Genomic DNA, 24,587 nt, shown 5'->3' with positions numbered 1-24,587 from the left:
TATCTTTGACAACTACAGGACCACAAAAAGCCACGGTTTCAGTCACAGCCTCAAAGCCGCCGGGCCCAAGAAGCAAACGTCTCTAACTCTCCCACCTAAAAAGTGCTGCTCTAGCACTTCATTTATGGCTTCCTTGGTCTCGATGGTACCCTTTTCCTGTTTCCCAGTGTTGCATGACGGGGAGAAATAGTTCTCTTTCCGGGAGTCGACCGCTGGCCACACTTAAGACCGAACTTCGTTTCCCGGGGTGCCTCGCGGCGGCTGCTCAGCCCAGCGGCGGGAGGCCGGTTCCGGTTGCATCAGCGTCGGATTCATCTCCAAATGAGACTGTTCGTGAGCGAGGGCGCCCCGGGGAGCCTGCCGGTGCTGGCTGCCGCCGGGAGGGCCCGGGGCAGAGCTACAGAGCTGCTCATCAGCACTGTAGGCCCCGAAGGTACTTGGGGGTGGTGCTGGTGGGCAGTGGATGGCGGTGGGTGGGGGGACAGAAACACAACCGACGCTCACCCGGCGCTTGTTTTCGCGAATCCCCTGGAATGTACCACACATTACCTTACCTTTCCTTTCCTTGGTCACTCCATTAACTTTTCCCTTCCTGTCACATCCTTCATCAGTTATTTACCCTCAATATACTTTTTCCTCATTTTCAACTTCCCCTCTTTCATCTTTCAGCATCCTGAGCTTGGCCTCCTCTTCCTAACCTTTCACACCTGTTAGGCAGCTCCCCTCCATTCTATCACCGTCTCCAGGAACCTTTTTGTTATTTTTAGGACCCTGCCCCTTAAGACACAAGGTATTTGTATGCACACACATCTTTCAGTTCTTTCTCTTCTCATGCCCAGCTTAAGAATCCTTTTGATTGACCTCAGGGGCGCTTAACCACCGAGCCACATCCCCAGCGGCCCTCACCCCCCCCCCTTTTTTTTTAGTTGTAGTTGGACAAAACATCTTTATTTTATTTATTTATTTTTGTGTGGTGCTGAGGATCCAACCCAGCACCTCTCACATGTCGGTCGAGCGCTCTACTGCTGAGCCCCAGCCCCAGCGCCCACAGCCCTTTTTAAAATATTTTATTAGAGACAGGGTCTCGCTAAGTTGCTGAGGCTGGGTTTGAACTCGGTGATCCTCCTGCCTTAGCCTCGTGAGTCGCTGGGATTAAAGGTGCGTGCCACCAGGCCCAGTCCCCAGTTTAACGCTTAAGTGGTAGTCGTGTTAGTCCTCCCATTTTTCTTAATTCTGACCTCCCATTGGGACTTCAGATTATTCTCAGGATATGCTAGTTGCTTTGAGTTGTTATAGTTTTTGGCTGCAGCACTATCCCAATAACCACCACGTCCTCTGAAATCCCATCTGTTGTTTCCAGCTGACAGTCTCAACTGAACACCTGCTGACCTCTCCAGTATATTCTGGAACCCTGTTTCAGTGGTCCTATCCTAGAACTTCTGTGATGATATTGCCCATCTTACTTCTGTTTTTCTGGGAACAATTTATAGTTGTCTTAAATTAACAAAGTATATTTTTTTTCCTCTTTCTCTCTCTCATTTTTTTCTTTCCCTTGTTTTTCACCCATTTTCTTCTTCTGCATCAGAGTGTGTGGTCCCGTTCCTGACCCGGCCTAAAGTCCCTGTCTTGCAACTGGATAGTGGCAACTACCTCTTTTCCACTACTGCAATCTGCCGGTCAGTATTGGTCCTTGATTACAGGGAGGTGGTTTGCTCAAAGCACACCTCTGTGTTGTTTGTGTGACTAATTATTTGCAACCATTGTTTCACTGAGGGATGAGAAATAAGACTAGGTAAATGGGTCCTTCTAATTTCACCTTCTCTTGTTCTCTCCCTGGGCAGATACTTCTTTCTGTTATCTGGCTGGGAGCAAGATGACCTCACCAACCAGTGGCTAGAATGGGAAGCAACAGAGCTGCAGGTGGGCTAAGGCACAGGGAATGGCAGGTAGGTCCTTGCTGTGCATGGCCACCTTGACCTGTGTCCCTTTCATTTTAGCCAGCTTTATCTGCTGCCTTGTACTACTTAATTGTCCAAGGAAAGAAGGGGGAAGATGTTCTTGGACTAATTCGGAGAGCCCTGACTCACATTGACCACAGCTTGAGTCGACAAAACTGTCCTTTCCTGGCTGGGGTGAGTTGGTCTCAAGATGGGGTGTGGGGAAGATTTATAGTGTAAGAATTAATAGGGAAGACTGTATTCAGAGTGTTCAGACCCCAACACTGTCACTAGCAGTGTAATTTACTATTAAGACAAATGTCTTGGGCTGGGGCTGTAGCTCAGTGGTAGAGCGCTTGCTATGCACGTGTGATCCTCAGCACCACATAAAAATAAATAAAGATATTGTGTCCATCTACAACTAAGAATTATAAAAAAAAGACAAATCTCTTAAACTGTCTAATCCTCCATTTTTTCCTTGTGCAAAATGGAAATAACATTAATATCTGTGAATACCTCTGTATCTCAATGAGTTATGTTGAGTATTGAGATAATATAATATGCTTAACACAGTGCTTGACCATAGCAGTTTTTCAGTGAGTATTAGATATTATTACTGTTAGGAAAAAAAAAAAAAAAAGTGCCTTATCAGTGTACCTTTTTCTTTTCTTTTCTTTTCCCAACCAAGGAAACAGAATCTCTAGCAGACATTGTTTTGTGGGGAGCACTATACCCATTACTCCAAGACCCAGCTTATATCCCTGGTGAGAATTATGTATATCATTTTACCCCACCCCAAACCCCAGGAGTTTAGTATAAGGGTTACAGAACAGACAGTTGAGGATCCAGTTGAGGATGCAACTTGATACTTTGCTGGGAGCCATTAGCCAAGTAGGTATGACAATTTCCTTGCCAGCGTACCCCATGTTGCTGACATTTTGCAGTGACATTGAATGTAGTTGACCTTGCTCAAGGACCAGGGCGGATTAGGGTGTTCCCGGTTCAACATAATAGTGTTTAGGGCGTTCCCAGTTTAGGTTCCAGGTTTAAGGTTTAAGATTATTCCTGCTGGGAATAGGGCGTATCCTGCTGCCTGAGTTCCCCTTGAGTTCTCACGGGATTCAGACAGTATATTTTGGGAGACAGAAGCCCAGTGAAGGTGAATTTGGGAGAGAACGTGGATTTGGGCAGAGAACGTGGATTTCCCCAGAACGTGTTTGTATACGGCTGGTGTGAGTTCGGGAATAAAGAGTTGCTGTTTGAATCTACAAGCTGTGTGGTGGCTCGTGATTTTGTGCCCAGCCAGACTGTGGCAATACTTGACAGGGCAACTATAGCGAATATGGCTGCAGGAACTAGGGAAAGCAACTGGAGAAACCTTTGAAACTTTTAAAGAAAGTGAGGAGGTCCTGCCTTGCCTGCTCAATCCAGGTCCTGTGCTTGCTGATTCTCTTTTTTCTCCCATGACCATAGAGGAACTGGGTGCCCTGCGTAGCTGGTTCCAGACTCTGACTACTCAGGAGCCATGTCAGCGAGCTGTAGAGACTGTGCTGAAACAGCAGGGTGTCCTGGCTCTCCGGTCTTACCTCCAAAAGCAGCCTCAGCCCAGTCTACCTGAGGAGAGGGCTGTCAGCAATGAGCCTGAGGTTTGGAACAGGACAGGGCATCTTCACGGAGCCCTGGGCCCTGAGGTGGGAGGTGGCTGGGAGAGAAATGTTGAGTACTTGTCTAATTTCTTTAATTGTTGGAGAGAGTTTCTTTACCTGTGGTGCCCCTTCACTTGTTAAGGGATTCTATACTCTCTTTGTAGGAGGAGGAGCTGGCCACCCTATCTGAGGAAGAGATTGCTATAGCTGTGACTGCTTGGGAAAAGGGCCTGGAAAGCTTGCCCCCCTTTCGGCCCCAGCAGAATCCAGTGTGAGTAGGCACCAAGGAGTGGGGCTTGGTTTTATAAGTAGATATTGTTGATAAAAGAGAACAAAGTAGACAGGCCTTGTTTGCTCATCAAACTACTAAGTTCTGTGAAGTAGAAGAACAGGATCCTATGAGGAAAAATATCAAAGGAGACTAATTTAGAGACCTTTTGACACATTGTATTTCACCATTGCAAGGACCTAGGTAGCAGTTATACAGTAGCCTCCTTGTCTGAGACTCTGCTTTCCATAGTTTTACTTGCCTGCAGTTTAAAAATACTAAATGGAAAATATCAGAAATAAACAATACAAAAATTTTTATTTTTATTTTTTGTAGATGGATATAATACCTTTGTTTTATTTATTTTTATGTGGTGCTGAGGATTGAACCCAGTGCCTCACATGTGTTAGGCAAGCCCTCTACCACTGAGCTACAACCCCAGATCCTCAAACGTTTCAAATAACGTTTATTACAGCATATTTTTATAATTGTTCTATTTTACTAGTTATTGCTATTAATCTGTTGTACCTAGTTTATAATTTAAACTTATATAGATATGTATGTGTTGGAAAAAACAGGATACAAAGGTTTTGGTATGCATTTTCAGGCATCCGCTTGGGGTCTTGGAAGGTGTCCCCAGCAGATAAGAGGACTACTGTGTTATAGAATGTAACCCCCTGGAGGGCAGAACCCAGGGTATACTCACCTATATATCTATCACCATACTCAGTACTCTCATAATGATAAAGAAGTGAAGGGATAACGTCAAAGGAGTGCTACATGATAGTTGTCAGTGAAAGAAGATTTTCTAAAAGCTGATTTCTAAGTTGGATTTCAGAAACAATTATGATATTAAGGTATGGGGAGAAAGGCCAATGCAGGAGAAATTAGTGATGCCTGTGTTGAGGAAATTAGCTGAAAAATGTTCTGTGGAGCAGATGAACCATCTGACTGGGACACAGAGCAGCAGCTGGAAAGAAGGGATGGGGTTAATGTGGGGTATTGGGGAGCCAGTGATTGTAGATTGAGAATGGTTGGAAAGATGACATAAGCCCTAATGCAGTGTTAGTGCTAAGGAGAAGGGAGAGGTACAGGATGTATGCAGTTGAGCTTTTAACGGTGAAGAACTATGAATAAGGAATACTGAGTTGAGTGACTTTAGTCAGCAGATTGAATGGCATTAACTAGGAACGATCCTGGGAAAGTATGGAGAAGATCACAGTGGCTATGAGCAATAGATGGTGCCTGCTAGTTTGAGTTAGGTCTTGAGGAAATGATAGACATGGATTAAATAAGAGTCAAGAGGTACAAAAGGACTTGGTAAGAATGTGCATGGAGTGATGAGCTGTAGGATTTTAGATAATTAATGATACTGTTAACATAGCATGTGGGAGAAGGAGTTCGTACTAGGAAACTTCTTGGGAATAGCAAGAGTGAAGATGGTTGGACAGAGCCTAGGGAGAGTTTTGTGGATACTTGGGAACTTCAAGTCTGAGATGAGCTAATGTCAGCAGTTAAAGGGACAGAAATTAGTGCTGGAATGAGGCACGTGAAATGCACAGAGCAGTATATGAGGTTTGCTCACTGTGGACAGGGCCCTTACCTGCAACTGTAGAGGATCTTATGGTCCTGTGGGTTCATGTGAGGAAAGACTTTATTTATTTATTTTTTTAAAGAGAGAGAGAGAGAGAATTTTAATATTTATTTTATTAGTTATCGGCGGACACAGCATCATTGTTTGTATGTGGTGCTGAGGATCGAACCCAGGCCGCACACATGCCAGGCGAGCGGGCTACCGCTTGAGCCACATCCCCAGCCTAGAGGAAAGACTTTAGATGTACAGAAACTCATGACAGTTGAACAAAGTTGTGTCTAGTTGTACTGTGCATTTTTCAGTCTTTCTTGACCTTGGCATCTCCCTGGTTGTCTTCTCTTCCTCTTTCTTTACCAGGTTGCCTGTGGCTGGGGAGAGGAATGTGCTTATCACCAGTGCACTCCCTTATGTCAACAATGTCCCTCATCTTGGAAACATCATTGGTTGTGTGCTCAGTGCTGATGTCTTTGCCAGGTGAAGTCAGCTTCTGGAGAAGCTCCTCCTGATGGAGGGCTGGACCCCAAGGGAATAGGACACCTCAAGGTTGGGAACTGGAAGGATCCTGGGAGCAAGGGCTAACCTGGGCCCCCATGACTACATATTCCCTTCCAGGTACTCTCGCCTGCGTCAGTGGAACACTCTCTATCTGTGTGGGACAGATGAATATGGGACAGCAACGGAGACAAAAGCTATGGAAGAGGGCCTAACTCCCCAGGAAATCTGTGACAAGTACCATACCATCCATGCTGACATCTACCGCTGGTTTAATATCTCATTTGATATTTTTGGTCGTACCACCACTCCACAGCAGACCAAGTAGGTTTTCTCTCATGAGATTGAAATGGAGATTGAAGGCTGGGGTCTGAGGCAATGAGAATATCATGGAGACCGAATGAACCAGAGTGATTGTCTAGGATTTGCTCTTGAACCCAGGATCTGAATGTTCCCCAAAATGTGTCCTGGGCAGTTATCAGATCTTCCTGAGGGCATATATTATTTGACCTGGAGCTGAAGGAGCACCTGAGGGAGGGAAGAGTTGGAACTTAACCTGCCTTCTCTTCTTTGCCTCCTTCCTCTCTTACTGCCTTAGAGTCTTTAAGATATTAACTCCCACACCTGTGTGCATTAATAGACAATACACTTGCAATGATATTTGCTAGCTGATGGTACTTTGCAATTCAGCACTGGGACTGACTGAAGAGCAGAGACAGTCTTGAAGAGAAAGCAAATAAATTTGGATTCAACAAAAATGAATTCTTAAGTGCTGAGGGAAGAGATTGTGGGCAGATGAGGAATAGGTATGAGGGGTGTGGACCATTTCATTATTTCATTAAGAATTTAATGAGGAATGGATGGCCTTTGCCTTGAGTAGCTTTCTAATTTCTTTGGTGCTTGGATTGAATGAATTTGGATCCCTGGTTTGAGTGGCAGGAGGGAGGTATGCATATTTTCTCAACTTCCTATGTCTTGTTTACTTTGCCAGAATCACCCAGGACATCTTCCATCGGTTGATGGCACGAGGTTTTGTGCTGCAAGATAGTGTGGAACAACTTCGATGTGAGCGTTGTGCCCGTTTCCTGGCTGACCGCTTTGTGGAGGGAGTATGTCCCTTTTGTGGCTATGAAGAGGCTAGAGGTGATCAGTGTGACAAGTGTGGCAAGCTCATCAATGCCATTGAACTCAAGGTAAGAGGAAGGTCTCATGGGAAACAGAGGGAATAAATTTTCTCCCCTTTGGTACTGGGGATTAAACCCATGAGTGCTCTACCACTGAGCTATATTTCTAGAACTTTTTAATTATTTTTCATATTGAGACAGGGTCTCGCTAAATTGCCCTGCTAAGTTACTGAGGCTGGCCTTAGACTTGTGATCATCCTGCCTTATTCTCCTGAGTTACTGGGATTACAGGTGTGCACCAACAATATTCTTAAAGGGATTCCCAGTCTTGTCCCATTCAGGATCTTTTTGCGTGTGTGTTACTGGGAATTTAACCCAGGGGCTCATGCATGCTAGTCAAGTGCTGTACCACTGAGCTATGTCCCCAGCCCCAGGATTTTTATTTTAGCATACAAAACCTTTTGATGGTTTACCCATTTCCTCAACTCATCATTTAGTTCACTTGAAAATATTTATTGAGTATTTACTATGTTTTTAACATTGTTCTAGGAAATACGTGTGGCATTTATACTTCCAATCTTTGCTCCGATTGGGCCACCTGATCTACATTGGTTTAGATTATTCTGTCTTCTATAAATGCCTCTGATTTCTAGTCCATGTTTAGTTGTTTGTTAATTTATTTAGTTGTTTCTTTATTCATTTATTTGGCAAGCTTTTCTTTTTTAAAAATTATAATACTGGGGATTGAACTTGGGACCTTGCACATGCTAGGTAAGCACTTAAGCATTGAGCTATCTTTTTTTTTTTTTTAATATATCTTTATTTTATTTATTAATTTATGTGGTGCTGAGAATTGAACCCAGGTCCTTGCATGTGCTAGATGAGAGTGCTCTACCGCTGAGCCACAACCCTAGCCCTTGTTTTTTTTAAGACAGGGTCTCATGAAGTTTCGCAGGCTGGCCTTGAATTGTAATCCTCTTCCTTCAGCTCATGAGAAGGGATTATAGGCATGCATCTGGCTATTTGACATTTTTTAATCTGTACAGGCTAGTTATAGTTCAGGGACTAGGGACAAGGAAGTGAATAAGACAGACTTTTATCCAGTGTGGGAAGGATACCAACACTAAACAAGGAAATAATATAGGATAGGATAAAGTGCCAGGAAGATGTGCTAGGAGGTGGGCTTTAGATGATGAAGGAATGCCTCTGAGAGTGAGTAACATTTGAAATGAGAGTTTAACTGAAGAATGAAAAGGAGCAAGCCAGGTGATAAGTGGTATTAAGAGAGTTGCAAGTTGAAGAAAACGTGAAGTGTTGCAATTACCAGGAAATGTAAAGGCTTTTTGTTGCTGCGATTAAATACCTGAGATAAATAATGTGAAAAGAAGAAAGGTTTATTTTGGCTCACAATTTCAGATTCAGTGTATGGTCACTTGGCTCCATTGTTTCTGGGCCTGTGGTGAGGCAGAACATCACAGTGTGGAGCAAAGCTGCAAGGCAGCCAGAAAGTAGAGAGTGAGTAGGCCCCGGGACAAAATATAACTCCCCATGACCTATGTAGGCCTTACTTTTTCAAGTCTATATGTTTTCCCAATAGTCTAGCATTCATCAGTGAAGATTAGTCTATTGACGAGACTAAATCTTTCATGATTTAATCACTTCCTAAAGGTCCTACCTCTGAACATTGTCGCATTTGGGACCAGAACCTTTAACACATGAGCTTTTGAGGGACCTTTCAGATCCAAACCATAAAAAGCCCAGAGGTAATAAAGAGCTTAAAAGGCAAAATTTAAAAGGCCAGTGTACAGTGGGAGGGTAGATTAAGATAAGGTCAGCGAAAAAGGCTGGGACCAGTTTACCAGGGCCTCCTAAGCCATTACAGGAGTTTTAGATTTTATTCTAGTGGAATGGCAAGCTGCTTTGTAGAAAATGAATGGAAAAGAAAATTGGAGAAGGGTTTGGAGTCTAGAGTCCAGAATTGGGGAAAATTAAAAAATAGATTTGGGATATATTTTGGAGGTAGACTGTAGTGTTGGTTAGACTGGAATTTGGAGTAAAGAAAAAGATGATTTATAAATTTTTGGCAGGAGCTAGGAAAATAAGTTGGTGTTAAAATGCTGGCCTACCATGGGTGAGGTCCTGGGTTTAATCCCCAGCATCACCATTTGAAAAAAAAAAAAAAAGAAAGAAAAATTGGCTTGAGCAGTTTGGATAGATGGTAATACCATTTCTGACAATGGGCAAGAGTAGGAGAAAAGGCCTTCATGCCAAATGCAGTGATACTGTTGGGGTTTGCTAAGCTTGAGATATCTGTGGTCATCCATGTAGACAGTTGGATCTGAGCCTGTGGAATTCAGGAGAGAGGTCTGAGAGGGTTACAATTTCTCACCTTCAAAAACCCAGGTGAAGGGCTGGAGTTGTAGCTCAGTGGTAGAGTGCTTGCCTCATATGTGTGAGGCACTGACTTTGATTCCTAGCACCACATATAAATAAGCAAATGAAATAAAGGTCTATTGACAACTAAAAAAAAAATATTAAAAAAAAAGCAGGTGAGCTGATTCCAGTGATGCACACCTGTAATCCCAGTGACTCAGGAGGTGGAGGCAGGAGGATTGCAAGTTCAAAGCCAGTCTCAGCAACATTGTGAGGCCCTAAGCAACTTAGTGAGACCCTGTCTCAAAAAAAAAAAGTGATAGCCAGCATAGTAGCGCATGACTATAATCCCAGTAGCTTGGGAGGCTGAGGCAGGAGGATCACAAGATCAAAGCCAGCCTCAACAAAGGTGAGGTGCTAAGCAACTCGGTGAGAACATGTCTCTAAATAAAATACAAAATAGGTGAAAACTCTCCTGGAAAGTTTTATTGATTAATTCCATCTAACAGTTTAATACTTTAGCTGTCACTCTTCAGTGTTGTTATATATTCTATTTCTACCACACAATTAAGTATTTTTTGACATTTGCTTTGTAAAGATCTGTGCTTGTTTGTTATGCAAGCCATCTCTCCCTGACTTGACTATAACCTCAAGGAGAGGAGCTACAGGTCTTCTTTTGTTGCTCCTTCATCCCCTCACACAGTGCAGTGCTCTGTACTTAGACTGTGCTTAGAGAATGCTTTTTTCCTACTCTGCATTGATTTAATAGAAATGTGAAACTCTGAAGAACAAATGTTATGCTGTGCAAATTTGAGTTTCCCAAGTTCAAGAAGCCCAAGTAGTCGAGTGGGCTGGTCTGAGGATGAAGTTCATCTAGAGGGCACCTGAGGCACTCTTCCTTCTGTGTTCCTTCTCTTATTTGTAGTCCTGATCCTGTCTGTCTCACTCTGGGTCACCCCTTCTCTGGAATTTCCCTTCACAGAAACCTCAATGTAAGGTTTGCCGGTCATGCCCTGTGGTAAAGTCCTCCCAGCACCTGTTCTTGGACCTGCCTAAGGTAAGTGAGCCTTTACTCAACCTAGTGTTCAGGAGGCCTCTTCTGTCCCTCTACCTTAACCACAAATATGGATATTTAACCACTCCAAGGTTTATTTCCATTAAAAATTACATGTGCTGTTGTGAAGAGATTAAACAGATTAAAGGGCCACAAAGCAGGAGTCCTAGGTCCATCAGTCCTAAGCTCACTTGCTAGAAATATTTACTACTGTGCATCTTTTGTGTCTAATCAGAAATGTCCTATGTATATAAAAGTATGTTTATTCCTCTCTTTTTTGGTACCAGAGATTGAATCCAGGGGCGCCTAACCACTGAGCCACACCCCCCAGCCCTTTTTATTTTTTATGTTGAGACCGGTTTGCCTCAGCCTCCTAGTCGCTGGGATTATAGGCATACACCGCTACCCCTGGCTTGCTTTGCTTTTTCTTTTTAAATATATATATATGTATATATATATAAAATTTTGTTTTTAGTTGTAATTGGATACAATACCTTTATTTTATTTATTTTTATCTGGTGCTGAGGATCAAACTCGCACACGCTAGGCGAGCACTCTACCTCTGAGCCCCAGCCCCTTGCTTTTTCGTAATAAAATTTAGTTCATGGCATTTACACTTTCCTGCAACCTGCTTTCTTTTGCTTTGTAGTGTGTCTTTTATGGGTTTTATTTTTGTTTATTTGTTTGTTTTTCCTGTTCTATGAATTGATCCAGGGGTGATCTATCACTGAGGTACATCGCATTTTGTTTTTTTATTTTGAGATAGGGTCTTCCTAAGTTGCCCAGGCTGGCCTTGAACTTTCGATTTTCTTGTCTCAGTCTTCTGAGTTGCTGGGTTGTTTTATTTATTTATTTATTTTTTGAGGGCAGGGATACCAGGGATTAAACTCAGGGGCACTCAACCACTGAGCCACATTCCCAGTCCTATTTCATATTTAGAGACAGGGTTCACTGAATTGCTTAGCGCCTCTCTTTTGCTGAGGCTGGCTTTGAACTCGCGATCGTCCTGCCTCAGCCTCCTGAGCTGCTGAGATTATAGGTGTGTGCCACTGGTCCTGCCTTGTAATACGTCTGTACCAGTTTTCTACCTTAGTAAATCTGCCTCCCCCCATAAACTTTTTTTTTTTTTTTTGGTACTGGAGATTGAACCCACAATGCTCTACCAGAGATCTATATCCCCAGCCCTTTTTATTTTACTTTATTCTTTTTTTGAGGCAGAGTCTCACTGAGTTGCTGAGGCTGGCCTGGAACTTGGGATCCTCTTGCTCCAGCCTTCCAAGCTGCTGGGACTCTAGGAGTTACAGACATGTGCTGCTAAGCCCAGTTCCTTATTTAACTTTTTATTTGGAAATAATTTCAAGCTTGCAAAAATAAACTTGATAGAACAAAGAAGTTCATGTGAGGGTTGGGGTTGTGACTCAGTAGTAGAGCACTCATCTAGCATGTGTGAGGCACTGGGTTCAATCCTCAGCACCACATAAAAATAAATAAATAAAGGTTTGTGTCCAACTACAACTAAAAAGAATTAGGAAAAAAAAAAAAAGGAAGCTCATGTTGTTTAACCAGAAGAACTTTGCCACCTGTGTGACCTTGCAGCTGGGTGCGGTGGTGCACACCTGTAACCCCAGAAACTTGGGAGGCTGGGGTAGGAGGATTATGAGTTCAAAGCCACCCTCAGCAATGGTGAGGCACTAAGCAACTCAGTGAGACCCTATCTCTAAATAAAGTACAAAATAAGAAATGGGGTTTGGGATGTGGCTCAGTGGTTGAATGCCCCTAAGTTCAATCCTTGGTATCTTTAAAAAAAAAAGAAAAAAAAAAAGAACTTTTCTAACCATTACCTCAGGGGCACTTGACAACTGAGCCTCATCCCCAGCCGTATTTTTTATTTTATTTAGAGACAGGGTCTCACCAAGTTGCTTAGCACCCTGGCTTTGCTGAGGCTGGCTTTGAACTTTTGATGTTCCTACCTTAGCCTCCCAAGCTGCTGGGACCACAGGAGTGTGCCACTGCTCCTAGCCTGATCCATTTGTTTTTAGCATATTTGCTCTGTTCCTCCCTTTTCCTCCTTTCCCTTCTATTTGTATATGTATATATTCTCTTTATTTTTAAGTACTTCAGTGTGTTTCTAAGAAACCAGACTTTTTTGAATAACCACACTGAAGTTACATCAGGAAATTTAATTTTAATGTATTTGTTGATGCACTATTCAAATTCTATTTTTTTTCCATTATCCTAATGATAATTTTTTTTTTTTTTTCAGTACTGGAGATTGAGCTCAGAGGCTCACATGTAGTGGGCAAGCACTCTAACTGAGCTATACCCCCAATCCTTTTTATTTTTTATTTTGAGAAATATTTCAAAAATTTTTTTTAATTAAAGAAATTTTAAGTTGCCCACACTTGCCTTAAACTTGAGATCCTCCTGCCTCAGCCTTGCAAGGCAGGTGGGATAACAGATGTGTGTCACTATGCCCAGGATAGAAATAAAAAGGATGTAGCTCAGTGGTGAAGTGCTCCCTAGGTTGAATCCCCAGTACCAAAAAAATAAAAAAATTAAGTTTGTGATCCTGCTGCCTCAGCCTCCCAATTAGATGGGTTACAGGTGTGTGCCTCTGTGCCCAGCCAGTTTGTTTTTCCTTTATTTATTTTTTTTGTGGTGCTGGGAATTGAAACAAGGGCATGCACTCTACCAACTGAGCCATATCCCCAGCTGAGTTTATTTTTAATAACTATACAGTATTTCATTCTGTGGTATCATAGGGGTCTTTCCCAGCCATTTTCTGTGTACATTATTTAGCAGATTTCTAGTATTTTGTAATTACATATAATGTTGCAGGGAATAACCTTTTGCATATGCATTTTTGCATTGTTGGAAGTTTAGGATAAATTCTTTAAAAGTAATCGCTTTTGTGTTAAGGGTAAATGCATATGTAGTTGTCAAATTTGCTTCAGTGACTATTGTACCATTTTGCACTTTTGTTGGCAATGTGTGAACATGCCTATTTCTCCATAGCCCCACCAACAGAATGTATTGTCAGGCATCAGAAGTTTGCCTCATTCTCTTAACAGTAGTATGGTATTTATGTGGATGAATTCCATGTAGCATCTCTTCAAGAGGATCTTTTTTTTTTTTTTTTTTTTGCTTTCAAAAGTGGTATTAGCTTTTAAATATTTTAGATAGAAATTTATGACATAAAAAGTGGAAGTTGCATACTTAAGAGTAAGCCCAAATGTATATTTTCTTTTTTTAAATTTTTTAAAATTTTTTATTGTTGGTTGTTCAAAACATTACATAGTTCTTGATATATCATATTTCACACTTTGATTCAAATGGGTTATGAACTCCCAAATGTATATTTTCCTCTTTTTTTTTCTGGTGAATATTAATTTATTTCTGGTTGCAGTGGCACATGCCTGTAATCCCAGCAGCTTGGAGGCTGAGACAGGAGGATCACAAGTTCAAAGCCAGCCTCAGCAACTTAGCAAGGCTCCTGAACAACTTAGCGAGAACCTGTCTCTAAATAAAATATTTTTTTAAAAAAGGGCTGTGGATGCGGCTAAGTGGTTAAATGTCCCTAGGTTCAATCCCTGATACCAGAAAAAAAAAAAAGTTAACCTATTTATTTTTATTATTATATATTTTTTTAACCTCGGGTTTTTTTTTTTTAATGATTTTTATTTATTTATTTTAAAATGATTTTGTAATAGTTCATGTATTTATACAGTATATTTAAATTTAAAACTTGAATCAGGAGTTTCAGTTTTTAAATTTTTTTTTAAAAGATGAGATCTTGCTGTGTTGCACAGGCTGTCTTCAAACTCATAATGCCACCTCAGGCTCCTCCATAATTGGGATTATAGGTATCTGGCTTAGTTTTGGATTTTTTTTTTTTTAATATCTTCGTTAGTTGTAGGTAGACATAATATTATTTATTTATTTATTATTTATTAATTATGTGGTGCTGAGGATCGAACCCAGTCCCTCACATGTGCTAGGCAAGTGCTTTACCACTGAGCTATAACCCCAGCCCCTAGTTTCAGATTTTTGCTATCATAAACCGTGTATTTCTTTTCTTCTTCTTCTTCTTCTTTTTTTTTTTTTTTTGGTACTGGCAGTTGAGCTTTGGACTTTGTGTGTATGCTGTGCAAGTACTCTAAGTACTGTACCACTGAGCTACGTCCTCGGCCCTTTTTATTTTGAAACAGTGTCTTGTTAAGGTGCTCAGGCTGGCCCTGAACTTGAGATACTCCTGCCTTAGCCTCCAGAGTGACTGGGATTACAGGTGTGCACCACTGTTCCTGGCTATTAGTGCACTTGTCTCTTTTGTAGTTTTGGTATTGGGGATCAAACCCAGGGGCACTTTACAACTGAGCTACATCTCAAGTCCTTTTTATTAAAAAAGAAGAAGAAGAAGAAGTCTTTTTATAAAAATATAAATTGAGACAGGGTCTCACTAAGATGCTGAAGGTCTCACCAGATTGCTGAGGCTGGCCTCAAACTTGAGATTCTCCTGCCTCAGCCTCCTTAGTTGCTGGGATTACAGGTATGTATGTGTCACTGTACCAGCAATGGTGTGTTTCTTTTCTTTTTTCTTTTTAAAAATTCTATTTATTTATTTATTTGATAGTTGTAGATGGACAGCATGCCTTATTTTATTTGTGTGTTTTTTTATGTGGTGCTGATGATTGAATCCAGTGCCTCTCATGTGCAAGACAAGCACTCTGCCACTAAGCTACAACCCCAGCCCAATGGTGCATTTCTTTTCTTTTTTTTTTTTAAAGAGAGAGAGTGAGAGAGTTTTTAATATTTATTTTTTTAGTTTTCGGCAGACACAACATCTTTGTTTGTATGTGGTGCTGAGGACCGAACCCGGGCCGCACGCATGCCAGGCGAGCGCGCTACCTCTTGAGCCACATCCCCAGCCCAATGGTGCATTTCTTTACACATTTCTACACTCCTCACACATGCTAGGCAAGTTCTCTATCCCTGAGCTACATCTCTAGTGTGTGAGTGTGTGTGTGTGTGTGTGTGTGTGTGTGTGTGTGTATGCTTCCAGAGATTGAATCTAAGGGCACTTAACCACTGAGCCACATCTCCAGCCATTTTTATTTTTTATTTTGAGACAGGGTCTCTAAATTGTTTAGGGCCTTGCTAAGTTGCTGAAGCTGGCTTTGAACTTGTGATCCTCCTGCCTTATCCTCCTGCCTTAGCCTCCTGAGTTTCTGGGATTATAGGTGTGTGCTACCTACTGTGCCTGACATACATGTCTTCACTTTTAAGGGAATATCTCTGCTAATAAATTCATAGAGATGTAATTACTATTTCAGAATCATGAATCTTTTAAATTTTTATCATAAGGCCAAATGTATTCAAAATGTTGTTCATATTTATCCTTATGAGATATGAGGATAATCATAGCTAACCACATATGAGACTCCTAATTCTGCCCTCTGTCTTCCATCTCAGTTGGAAAAGAGATTAGAGGAATGGTTGGGGAAGACATTGCCTGGCAGTGATTGGACACCCAATGCCCGGTTTATCATTCGTTCTTGGCTTCGGGATGGCCTCAAGCCACGCTGCATAACCCGAGACCTCAAATGGGGAACTCCTGTACCCTTAAAAGGTTTTGAGGACAAGGTAAAAACTCTTTTTTTAATGTCTCAAATTATAGTCTCAGGATTAAGACCATGGGTTAGCAGAATAGAATATTGATTATATCTGAAATTTTGGGTTGGTTCCTATCTTTTCCCTTCTCTTGAACCTCTAGGTATTCTATGTCTGGTTTGATGCTACTATTGGCTACTTGTCCATCACAGCCAACTACACAGACCAGTGGGAACAATGGTGGAAGAACCCAGAGCAAGTGAGCAGTTCTTGGTTAGCCTGTTTATGGAGAGGGCATATGAAGGAGGGCATGTATGACAGGGTATCTGGTCTTTTTTGGACTTTTGAAGAAAGTCTCAGATCTCTCTCAACTATATTCCCTAGGTGGACCTTTACCAGTTCATGGCCAAAGACAATGTTCCTTTTCATGGCTTAGTCTTTCCTTGTTCAGCCCTAGGAGCTGAGGATAACTACACCTTGGTCAAGCACCTCATTGCTACAGGTAGGTACCCTAGAAGAAAGCGGATGGGCTGTTGGAATGAGAACTAAGGCAGTATTTGGAAGAAGATCCTGTGAAATGCTAGGTCTTGAGTTAGTATTGATATGGATTAGGAAATAATTAAAACTTGAGAACTTCATCCAGAAAAAGGAATCAAGATTCTGAAGAAAGCAAAAGACCAAAGCAAAAATTTTGTATTACATATGAGCAAAGAGAAAAAAGGTCAGAATGGATAGGAAAGGATCCCAAGCTACTCAAGGTGAGGTATTTTTGGACATCCACCATTAATGTTGAAGGAAAGGGAAGAATTACTGGGTCAGAGAGGGGAGTGATATTTGAGCAGATGGTTCTCATTCTTCTCTGTCTAGAGTACCTGAACTATGAGGATGGGAAATTCTCTAAGAGCCGTGGTGTGGGAGTGTTTGGAGATATGGCCCAGGACACAGGGATCCCTGCTGACATCTGGCGCTTCTATCTGCTATACATTCGTCCTGAGGGCCAGGACAGTGCCTTCTCCTGGACAGACATGCTGCTCAAGAATAATTCTGAGCTGCTTAACAATCTGGGCAACTTCATCAACAGGTGGGAGTTGGTAAGGGGTTAGAGTCAGCAGCAGAGCTGAAATGTCCCAATTCTCCCTCCAGAGATAAGAATATAGAGAGAATATGTAGAGACATTGTGGAAAACTGATTTCTTTAAGTTGGACTCTGCTCCCAGCACATAGTAGGTAAAGTATACTTTGGAAAGAGAGATAAGATTTAGCAAAGTTGTCACAGAGGGATTTTAACATAATTGTTTTCTAACTGATGTTCATTGAAGAAATGATATATTTTATCCTCACAAAAAAAAGGTTCACTTGCAGGCCACTGAAAAGTTTGGCTGAAGAAAGGGGTTATTTCAGTGTAGTGATAGGAGGCTTCTGCTCTACTCTTCAGAGTTGTTACATTAGGGTCACATTTCTATTCTTTGTCCCTATCACAGTGATTCTGCAGTCTGAAGAAATCTCCATGACTTAGAGTTTTTCTGTTCCTCTCTTTGAGCCCTAGGCCGTTAGCTCAGTTACTGTTTACCCTTTCAGGTTTTTTTCATTAACCATCTTGAACAGATAGTCTTCTTTAGAGTGTTTGATAGCAATTAACACATAATAAATTTAAACTTGAGGGTTGGGGTTGTGGCTCAGTGGTAGTATGCTTGCCTCACATGTATGAGGCCCTGGGTTTGATCTTCAGCACCACATAAAAATAAATAAAATAAAGGTATTTTGTTCATCTACAATTAAAAATATTTTTAAAAAATTTTTAATTTGATCTTTTGTTGTTGTTTGTTTTTTGTACCGGGAGTTGAACTCAGGGGCACTCAACCACTAAGTCACATTCCCTGCCTTTTTTTTGGATTTTATTTAGAGAGAGGGTCTCACTGAGTTGCTTAGGGCCTCACTAAGTTGATGAGGCTGGCTTTGAACAAGTGATCCTCCTGCCTGAGCCTCCTGAACCACTGGGATTATAGGCGTGCACTACTGTGCTTGGCTTAACTTGATCATTCTTAAAAATTTACTTAAAAGCAAAATGTATAGTTGCTTAACTTGATTAGGTTTCTTCATTTGAAGAGTCACATTTTTAGGGGCGAGAGAATAAAGGCTTAATTTGTTAAGCTTTGCCTTTTAGTTTGAGGGGCCAGGAAGCATGTTAATGTGGACAGGAATCCTGAGAGAATGAAAAGTTGTGGAAAGTGTCAAATATTTATAAGGAGACTGGCCAAATTTTTTTACTCCTCCTCTTCTCTATCTCTATTAAGAGCTGGGATGTTTGTGTCTAAGTTTTTTGGGGGCTGTGTGCCTGAGATGGTGCTTACCCCTGATGATCAGCGCCTGCTGGCCCATATTACCCTGGAGCTCCGACATTATCACCAACTGCTGGAGAAGGTTCGGTAAGTAACTTACACAGCTCTGCCTCTTAGGGTTTGCTGGCATGTCAAGAGACTCATATACCTTGGCCTGCTTCCTTTCTTCCCAGGATCCGGGATGCCTTACGCAGTATTCTTACCATATCTCGACATGGTAACCAGTACATTCAAGTGAATGAGCCCTGGAAGTGGATTAAAGGCAGTGAGGCTGACAGGTATGTTAAAGGGGTAGGGGTGTCTATAGAAATTAGATGGCTGATAGGCTATGTCCTCCTGGAGGTCTTGATTAAATCTCTCTTCTCCCTAAGGCAGCGGGCAGGCACAGTGACAGGCTTGGCAGTGAATATAGCTGCCTTGCTGTCCACCATGCTCCAGCCTTTCATGCCCATGGTTAGCACCACCATCCAGGCACAGCTGCAACTCCCGCTTCCAGCCTGCAGTGTCCTTCCCACGAACTTCCTGTGTACTTTACCAGCAGGGCACCAGATTGGCACGGTAGGTCTCCCAAGAGTTGGAGGGCCAATCTCTCAAAATTCATGCTTTTGCCATGTGACTGTTGGGATGATGTTAGAATAGACCTAACATTCTCTTGTTCTTTGCTTTTGGGGCAAGAGCTCTTATAGGTCTTCTGAACCCCTCCTCATTCTGCAGTTGGGTGTGCTTGTGATACAAGGTCCTTGGTACTGGTTCACAAGTTCAGTGTTTTTTTTTTTTTTTTGGTTTTCATGCTAAACCGTACCTGGCACATAAAAACTAACTGGTATACAGCCATTTGAAGAAATACTACGATATTATTGTTTCCATAATACTAGTAGGCAGTGAGGCAGAGAGAATACAGGAGTATCCTATTACTCTTTGACACAGGATTACTACAGAGTACATCTAAAACTTCTGGATTGACCTAGCATCATTAAATAGTTGAAATACTTTCTGATCCTATCAATACTTTGGGCTTTCTGAGGAATGCTTTTTCTGAATTCTTTTCTTAACCAGTAGGTATTTGCTTAGTGTTATGTTCCTTCTAAGACTTTTTTTTGGGAGGGCCAGTACTAGGAATAACCAGGCCTCATTCACTCTTCCATGCTGGGCAGATGATCTCCTGCTGAACTGCATCCTCAGCTCTTTATTGTTTGAGTTGGCCTTGAACTTTCAGTTCTCCTGCCTCTGCATTATCAGGTAGAATAAGCAAATGCCATTATAAAATATATCTTTCATCTTAAAAGAGTCACTTTGCAGTCTGATCTAAACCTCAGACAGTAGTCTTCCATCATGCAAAGAAACTACAAACAGGCTGGCTCCGTGGCACATGCCTGTGATCCCGGTGGCTTGGGAGGCTGAGGCAGAAGGATCTTGAGTTCAAAGCCAGCCTCAGCAACTTAGTGAGGCCCTAAGCAACTAAGTGAGATCTTGTCTCTTTAAAATTCACACAAAAAAAGGGCTGGGTATGTGGCTCAGTGGTTAAGTACCCCTGGGTTCAAGCCCCAAAACCAAAGTCTAATTTTTTTTTTGGTAGTTATAGATGTACACAATGCCTTTATTTTATTTTTATGTGGGTGTTGAGGATCAAACCCAGTGCCTCATACATAGTAGGCAAGCACTCTGCCGCTAAGCTACAGCCCCAACCCCAAATACTCCATCTTAAGAAAACAAATTGCTATTCTGGGATTAATACCCTGAAAACACCTAGTTCCTTATGAAAGTGACACAAGGACCCTTCCCCACAATCTCCTAACTGCAAAAATCCCTCTCCTCCCATTATCTACTTGGGCTATAAGTGGAAGAGGGTTTCAGTGTCCACTGGGCCCCCTCCACAGGTTTGTCCAGAATCAGTCTGTTACTATTAACTCTCCATTTCCTTCATTTGCTTCTTTCCTTTACATATATTTCCTGCGATTATAGGTGTGTGCCATGGTACCTGGGAGCATTAAGGATTTTTAAATGTCAAGAGTAGGGTTGGAGAAGCCCATTATATAGTTTGGTAGAGTTCATATGTAAGCAGTGAATGATTCTGAAATTCTCTTTCACAGGTCACTCCTTTGTTCCAAAAACTGGAAAATTACCAGATTGAAAGTTTGAGGCAGCGCTTTGGAGGGGGCCAGGTGAGAAAGCTAGACTATGCCCTCACCTAACAGCCACAGCAGCACCTTAATTCTCCCAAGTAGTATTCCCTCATCACACTTTCCATCTTTTGGCCCTGCTACTTCCTTTTAATTTTTCTTTCCTATCTTAGCTAGAAGAATCCTTGAGTTAAAAATAATCACTTTTTTAGAGATCAGGAGATGTTTATGGCAGCCAGTGATAACCCAGTTTTTCTTCTCTAGGCAAAAGTATTCCCCAAGCCAGCAGTCATAGAGACTGTTACAACAGTGGGGCCACAGCAGATACAAATGCTTATGGATGAAGTGACAAAACAGGTATGAAGCTGAAGCCCATTGGGAGACTGGAAAAAGCTGAATCCTAAACAGACTGTTACCTGGTCTCACTGTTACTCTCTCCACTCATCCTTCTCTTAGGGCAACATTGTCCGAGAACTGAAAGCACAAAAGGCAGACAAGAACCAGGTTGCTGCGGAGGTGGCTAAACTCTTGGATCTAAAGAAACAGTTGGCTCTAGCTGAGGGGAAACCTCTTGAAACTCCTAAAGGCAAGAAGAAAAAGTGAGAGAGCTCATAGAAAGTCTTTAATGGATATGGACAGTTAATAAATAAATGTATTATCTCTATATACAAGCTGAGACCCTTTGCTTTTGTCTCCCCCAATCCTTCCCCCAACTGGACATGTGTTGAAGGTCACATCATTGACACTGATGTGAAAGTGGTCAGTAGCCACTTCAGGGTAAGGTAGGTAGTGGCCCCAGTTGGGGAGTGATGGTTCCAATTGTTCAGGCTTGGTGTAGATTAACCATTCGGTCAATGAGAGCACGGCGTGTGGCTTCTACTTCCTGAGTCAGGCGCTCTATTTCCTGCTTGAGCCGTTCATTTTCTTCAGTTAGCTGTGCCACTTTCCTTTCATTCTCTTGTTCTTTTTCCTTCATGCGTTGCTTTCCAGCCCGGGCTGGCCACTGGCCACTCTGTTTCCGTTTCCTAGTTTTTCCTTGGTCTTCCTCCTCTTCTTCCTGAGCCAGGGAGCTCTGACTGGAGTCTGGAGAGTGAGGACTCTGGGAGATGCTTGTGACTTCTGCTGGTCCTGGCTCCCCAGCCAGCCAAGCCAGAGACGCAGGGTTAAGAGTGGTGAAGGTTTTTGATTCTTCCTTCAAAGAAATGAGGAAAGGAAGGGCAGATGTTAGTAGAGAAAGGAAAGATAATATCCCCTTACTTTAGAATTAGCATTCTCACCTCTTCGTTTCTAGGGGGTGAGATATAAGTACCCCCGTTTTCATCTGAAGACAGAACCTCCTGCAGATCCTCATACCAGGCTTCCAGCTCCCAGCTGGACACCGTCCCGAAGGAGAAAGGCAATGACTCAGCTGCCATCTCTGCAGTTGGATCAGGTTCTGGAAAAGTACATACTCAGTATAAAAGTTCCACTTGGCAAACAAAGTCTATACCACAGGTTGGCAAAATGATCTGTAGGTGAAAGTTTTATTGGAACACATTTATTTATTTACATACTGTTTGACTGCTTTAATGTTACAATAGCAGAGATTAATAGTGATAACAGATGCTACCCAAACACATATTCTTATGAGATCCTAATGAAAGTTCTCAGCCCACATGGGAACTCTATAGGTACTTTTAAGGGGCAATTACCAGGCTATTTGTGCTCCTTTCTGTGTGGGGATTTTGGGTAAAAGGTCCTTTGAGTCCATCTAACTTCAAGGAAGACTGAAGATGAGCAAGGCAAACCAATTGTCTTTGCTAGGGCTGACTTTGAGAGCAGCTTTCAATTAGGAAATGCTCTAAAAATAGTGATTTGGTCACCATGTTGTTAAGGGGCAGGCTAGAGGGATAGACATGACCTGACAACAAAAGCTTGTTGAGATTCAAACCCTGCTCTCCTTCTTTAGGCTGGGTCTTCTAGTAACTTCTTAGGATCCCAGCAAAGGGAGCCTAAGCAGCTTTTCCTTAGGAGTTGGTTTTGGAAAAGAGTTGTGAAGTTTACCTTCTTTCAGGTGTGGTGATGTATGAAGATACACTTCCTTCTGGAACACTGTGGAACAAAGAGAAATGTCAGCCATTTTTGAAAGGAGAGGCAGATTCTTTACTTCTAACCTCTTACTGGTCTTGTGGAATATGGATAGTTAAAAGGTCCTATAGCTATTTCCAAGGACAGAAGAGAGCTCTGCTTCCTTTATTTTTAGTTGTGACATGTGACATTTGTAGTCCTGATTACATAAGAGCAAAGTCCTGGCCAACTCAGTTTCTCTAAATTTAAGGCAGCCCTCAAACATGTCCAGTAAGGGCTAAGAGAACAATTCTAGTGGCATTTTCCTAATTCTATTTCTGCACTTATATGGTCCAAATGTACATTTCTATTTCTGGTCTAGGACCTTCAACTCTGCTATGTACTGCCTACTTACCATCTCCTTTTGGATGTGTAACAGGCATTTATATTAAGTCCAAAGACAATCTCCTGCTGACCTTTCCCTTCCAGGGTCATCTCCATTTCAAGATGGTTAAGGCAAATATCTTGGTGTCATCCCCTCTCCCCTCACACTTGACAATCCAATCCACAGCACTAGCAAATTCTCTAATTTTTTTTCTTTTGTATTGGGGATTGAGCCCAGAGAGGCTCTACCACCTAACTATATCCCTAGCCTTGCCTTTTTAAATTTTGAGACAGGGTCTCACTTAAGTTGGCAAGGCTGGCCTCCCAACTCAGCAATCCTCATTCTTTAAAAATACGCAGACCCTTGTTTTCAAATGAAGATCAATTAACTATCATCTCTCCTCATTACCTTGGAAACTTCCTTGCAGGATGTCTCCCCATTCTGCTCTTGCCACCACTCCCTAAGTCTATTCACAACATAGCACCTCAAGTGAGCCTTTTTTTTTTAACCTTTATTTATTTTTTTAATGTGGTGCTGAGGATCAAACCCAGGGCCTTGCCTGTGCTAGGCGAGCGCCCTACCCCGCTGAGCCACAACCCCAGTCCTCAAGGGAGCCTTTTGTGATGATGATGATGGTGCATTTTACTACTAAGCTACATCCCTAGCCCTTTAAAAACTTAAGTAATGTCTTTGCTTTGAATCTTCCAATGACTTTCAATTTCATGCATATTAAAAACATCCTCAAAATGGCTTGCAAGGCCCTACAGAATTTGCTTCTTGTCTACAAATTGTTGAGTTTTCATAGGCCACTCTCATCCTTGCTCACTCCAGCCCACCTGGCCTGTTCCTAAAGATACTGCCATACTGCCATTTTAGGGTCTATGCTCTAGCTGTTCCAACTGGAATGCTCTTCCTTCCATAGTATCTGCATGGCTCACTGGCTTGCCTCTTTCAGGTCTTTATTTTTTGATATTGTGGATTAAAACCCAGGGGTGCATTACTACTGGGCTATATCCCCAGCCCTGTTATTACTTTGAGCTGGGGTCTATTTAATGGCTGAGGCTAGCCTCCAACTTGCTATTCTGGCCAGCCTCCAGAGTCATTGGGATTACAGGTGTGCACCACTTGCCTGGCTTAGGGCCTTTCATTTAAATGTTATCTCAGTGAGGCAATCCCTGGCCAACTGATAAAAAACTAACCTCCACCCTGAACATTGTTTTTTCCTGCTTAGTTTTCTCCATGTCAATTATGGCTTCCACTGCAGAATTTTTTTTTCTTATTTAGAAATACACTTTGAGCCCCAAACTGCTTGACACATAGTAGGTGCTCATTAAGTATATAAATGAATGTAAATCTCCCGTCCCAATCTCACTTATAGGGAAGACTAAACCCAGAGCTGCCTGTCCCTCGAGACTGGAGATGCAATATTGCTCCGATTATTTCTCTACATTGCTGTCCTCTCAGGGGAACAATTCCTTGCCTTCTAGTGTGGGGACTTGGCTTTCATCAGCAGTGGAGCACCAGGCCAGAGGACTGCAAAGCCAAACAGTAGGGCTGGCCTGATGCAATGGTTACACAGAGATTAGTTGAGAGACAGTACGGG

The 24,587-nt window shown here is 42.1% G+C and overlaps 2 protein-coding genes across 3 annotated transcripts in view; one reads left to right on the top strand and one right to left on the bottom strand.

Annotated features, from left to right (window-relative positions):
- Window positions 1-220: 220 nt before the first annotated feature.
- Mars1 (methionyl-tRNA synthetase 1) lies at window positions 221-21,224 on the top strand. Its single transcript, XM_015483111.2, has 21 exons — window positions 221-433; window positions 1,586-1,676; window positions 1,842-1,920; window positions 1,998-2,132; window positions 2,626-2,701; window positions 3,411-3,583; window positions 3,748-3,854; window positions 5,803-5,919; window positions 6,058-6,261; window positions 6,929-7,130; window positions 10,417-10,491; window positions 15,958-16,128; window positions 16,259-16,354; window positions 16,480-16,597; window positions 16,963-17,176; window positions 18,389-18,520; window positions 18,607-18,711; window positions 18,805-18,991; window positions 20,524-20,595; window positions 20,818-20,910; window positions 21,010-21,224. Exons 1-21 carry the CDS (start codon window positions 322-324, stop codon window positions 21,154-21,156), a joined length of 2,706 nt encoding a protein of 901 aa, XP_015338597.1. The 5' UTR covers window positions 221-321; the 3' UTR covers window positions 21,157-21,224.
- Ddit3 (DNA damage inducible transcript 3) overlaps window positions 21,163-24,587 on the bottom strand; it is a 4,282-nt gene continuing 857 nt past the window's right edge. Inside the window, exons 2-4 of one of the 2 annotated variants that reach the window (XM_015483123.2) lie at window positions 22,484-22,644; window positions 21,831-21,988; window positions 21,163-21,745 (exon numbers count right to left, since the gene is read on the bottom strand). In XM_015483123.2, coding sequence (XP_015338609.1) covers window positions 21,377-21,745; window positions 21,831-21,968 — 507 coding nt within the window. In that variant the 5' untranslated portion in view covers window positions 21,969-21,988; window positions 22,484-22,644 and the 3' untranslated portion in view covers window positions 21,163-21,376. The remainder of the gene's footprint in view (window positions 21,746-21,830; window positions 21,989-22,483; window positions 22,645-24,587) is intronic. The other variant, XM_015483124.2, reaches the window with a different exon arrangement.

Source organism: Marmota marmota, unplaced genomic scaffold, assembly GCF_001458135.2.
Source record: "Marmota marmota marmota unplaced genomic scaffold, marMar, whole genome shotgun sequence".
Classification (NCBI taxonomy): Eukaryota; Metazoa; Chordata; class Mammalia; order Rodentia; family Sciuridae; genus Marmota; species Marmota marmota.
This window is presented reverse-complemented; position numbering and strand designations above follow the sequence as displayed.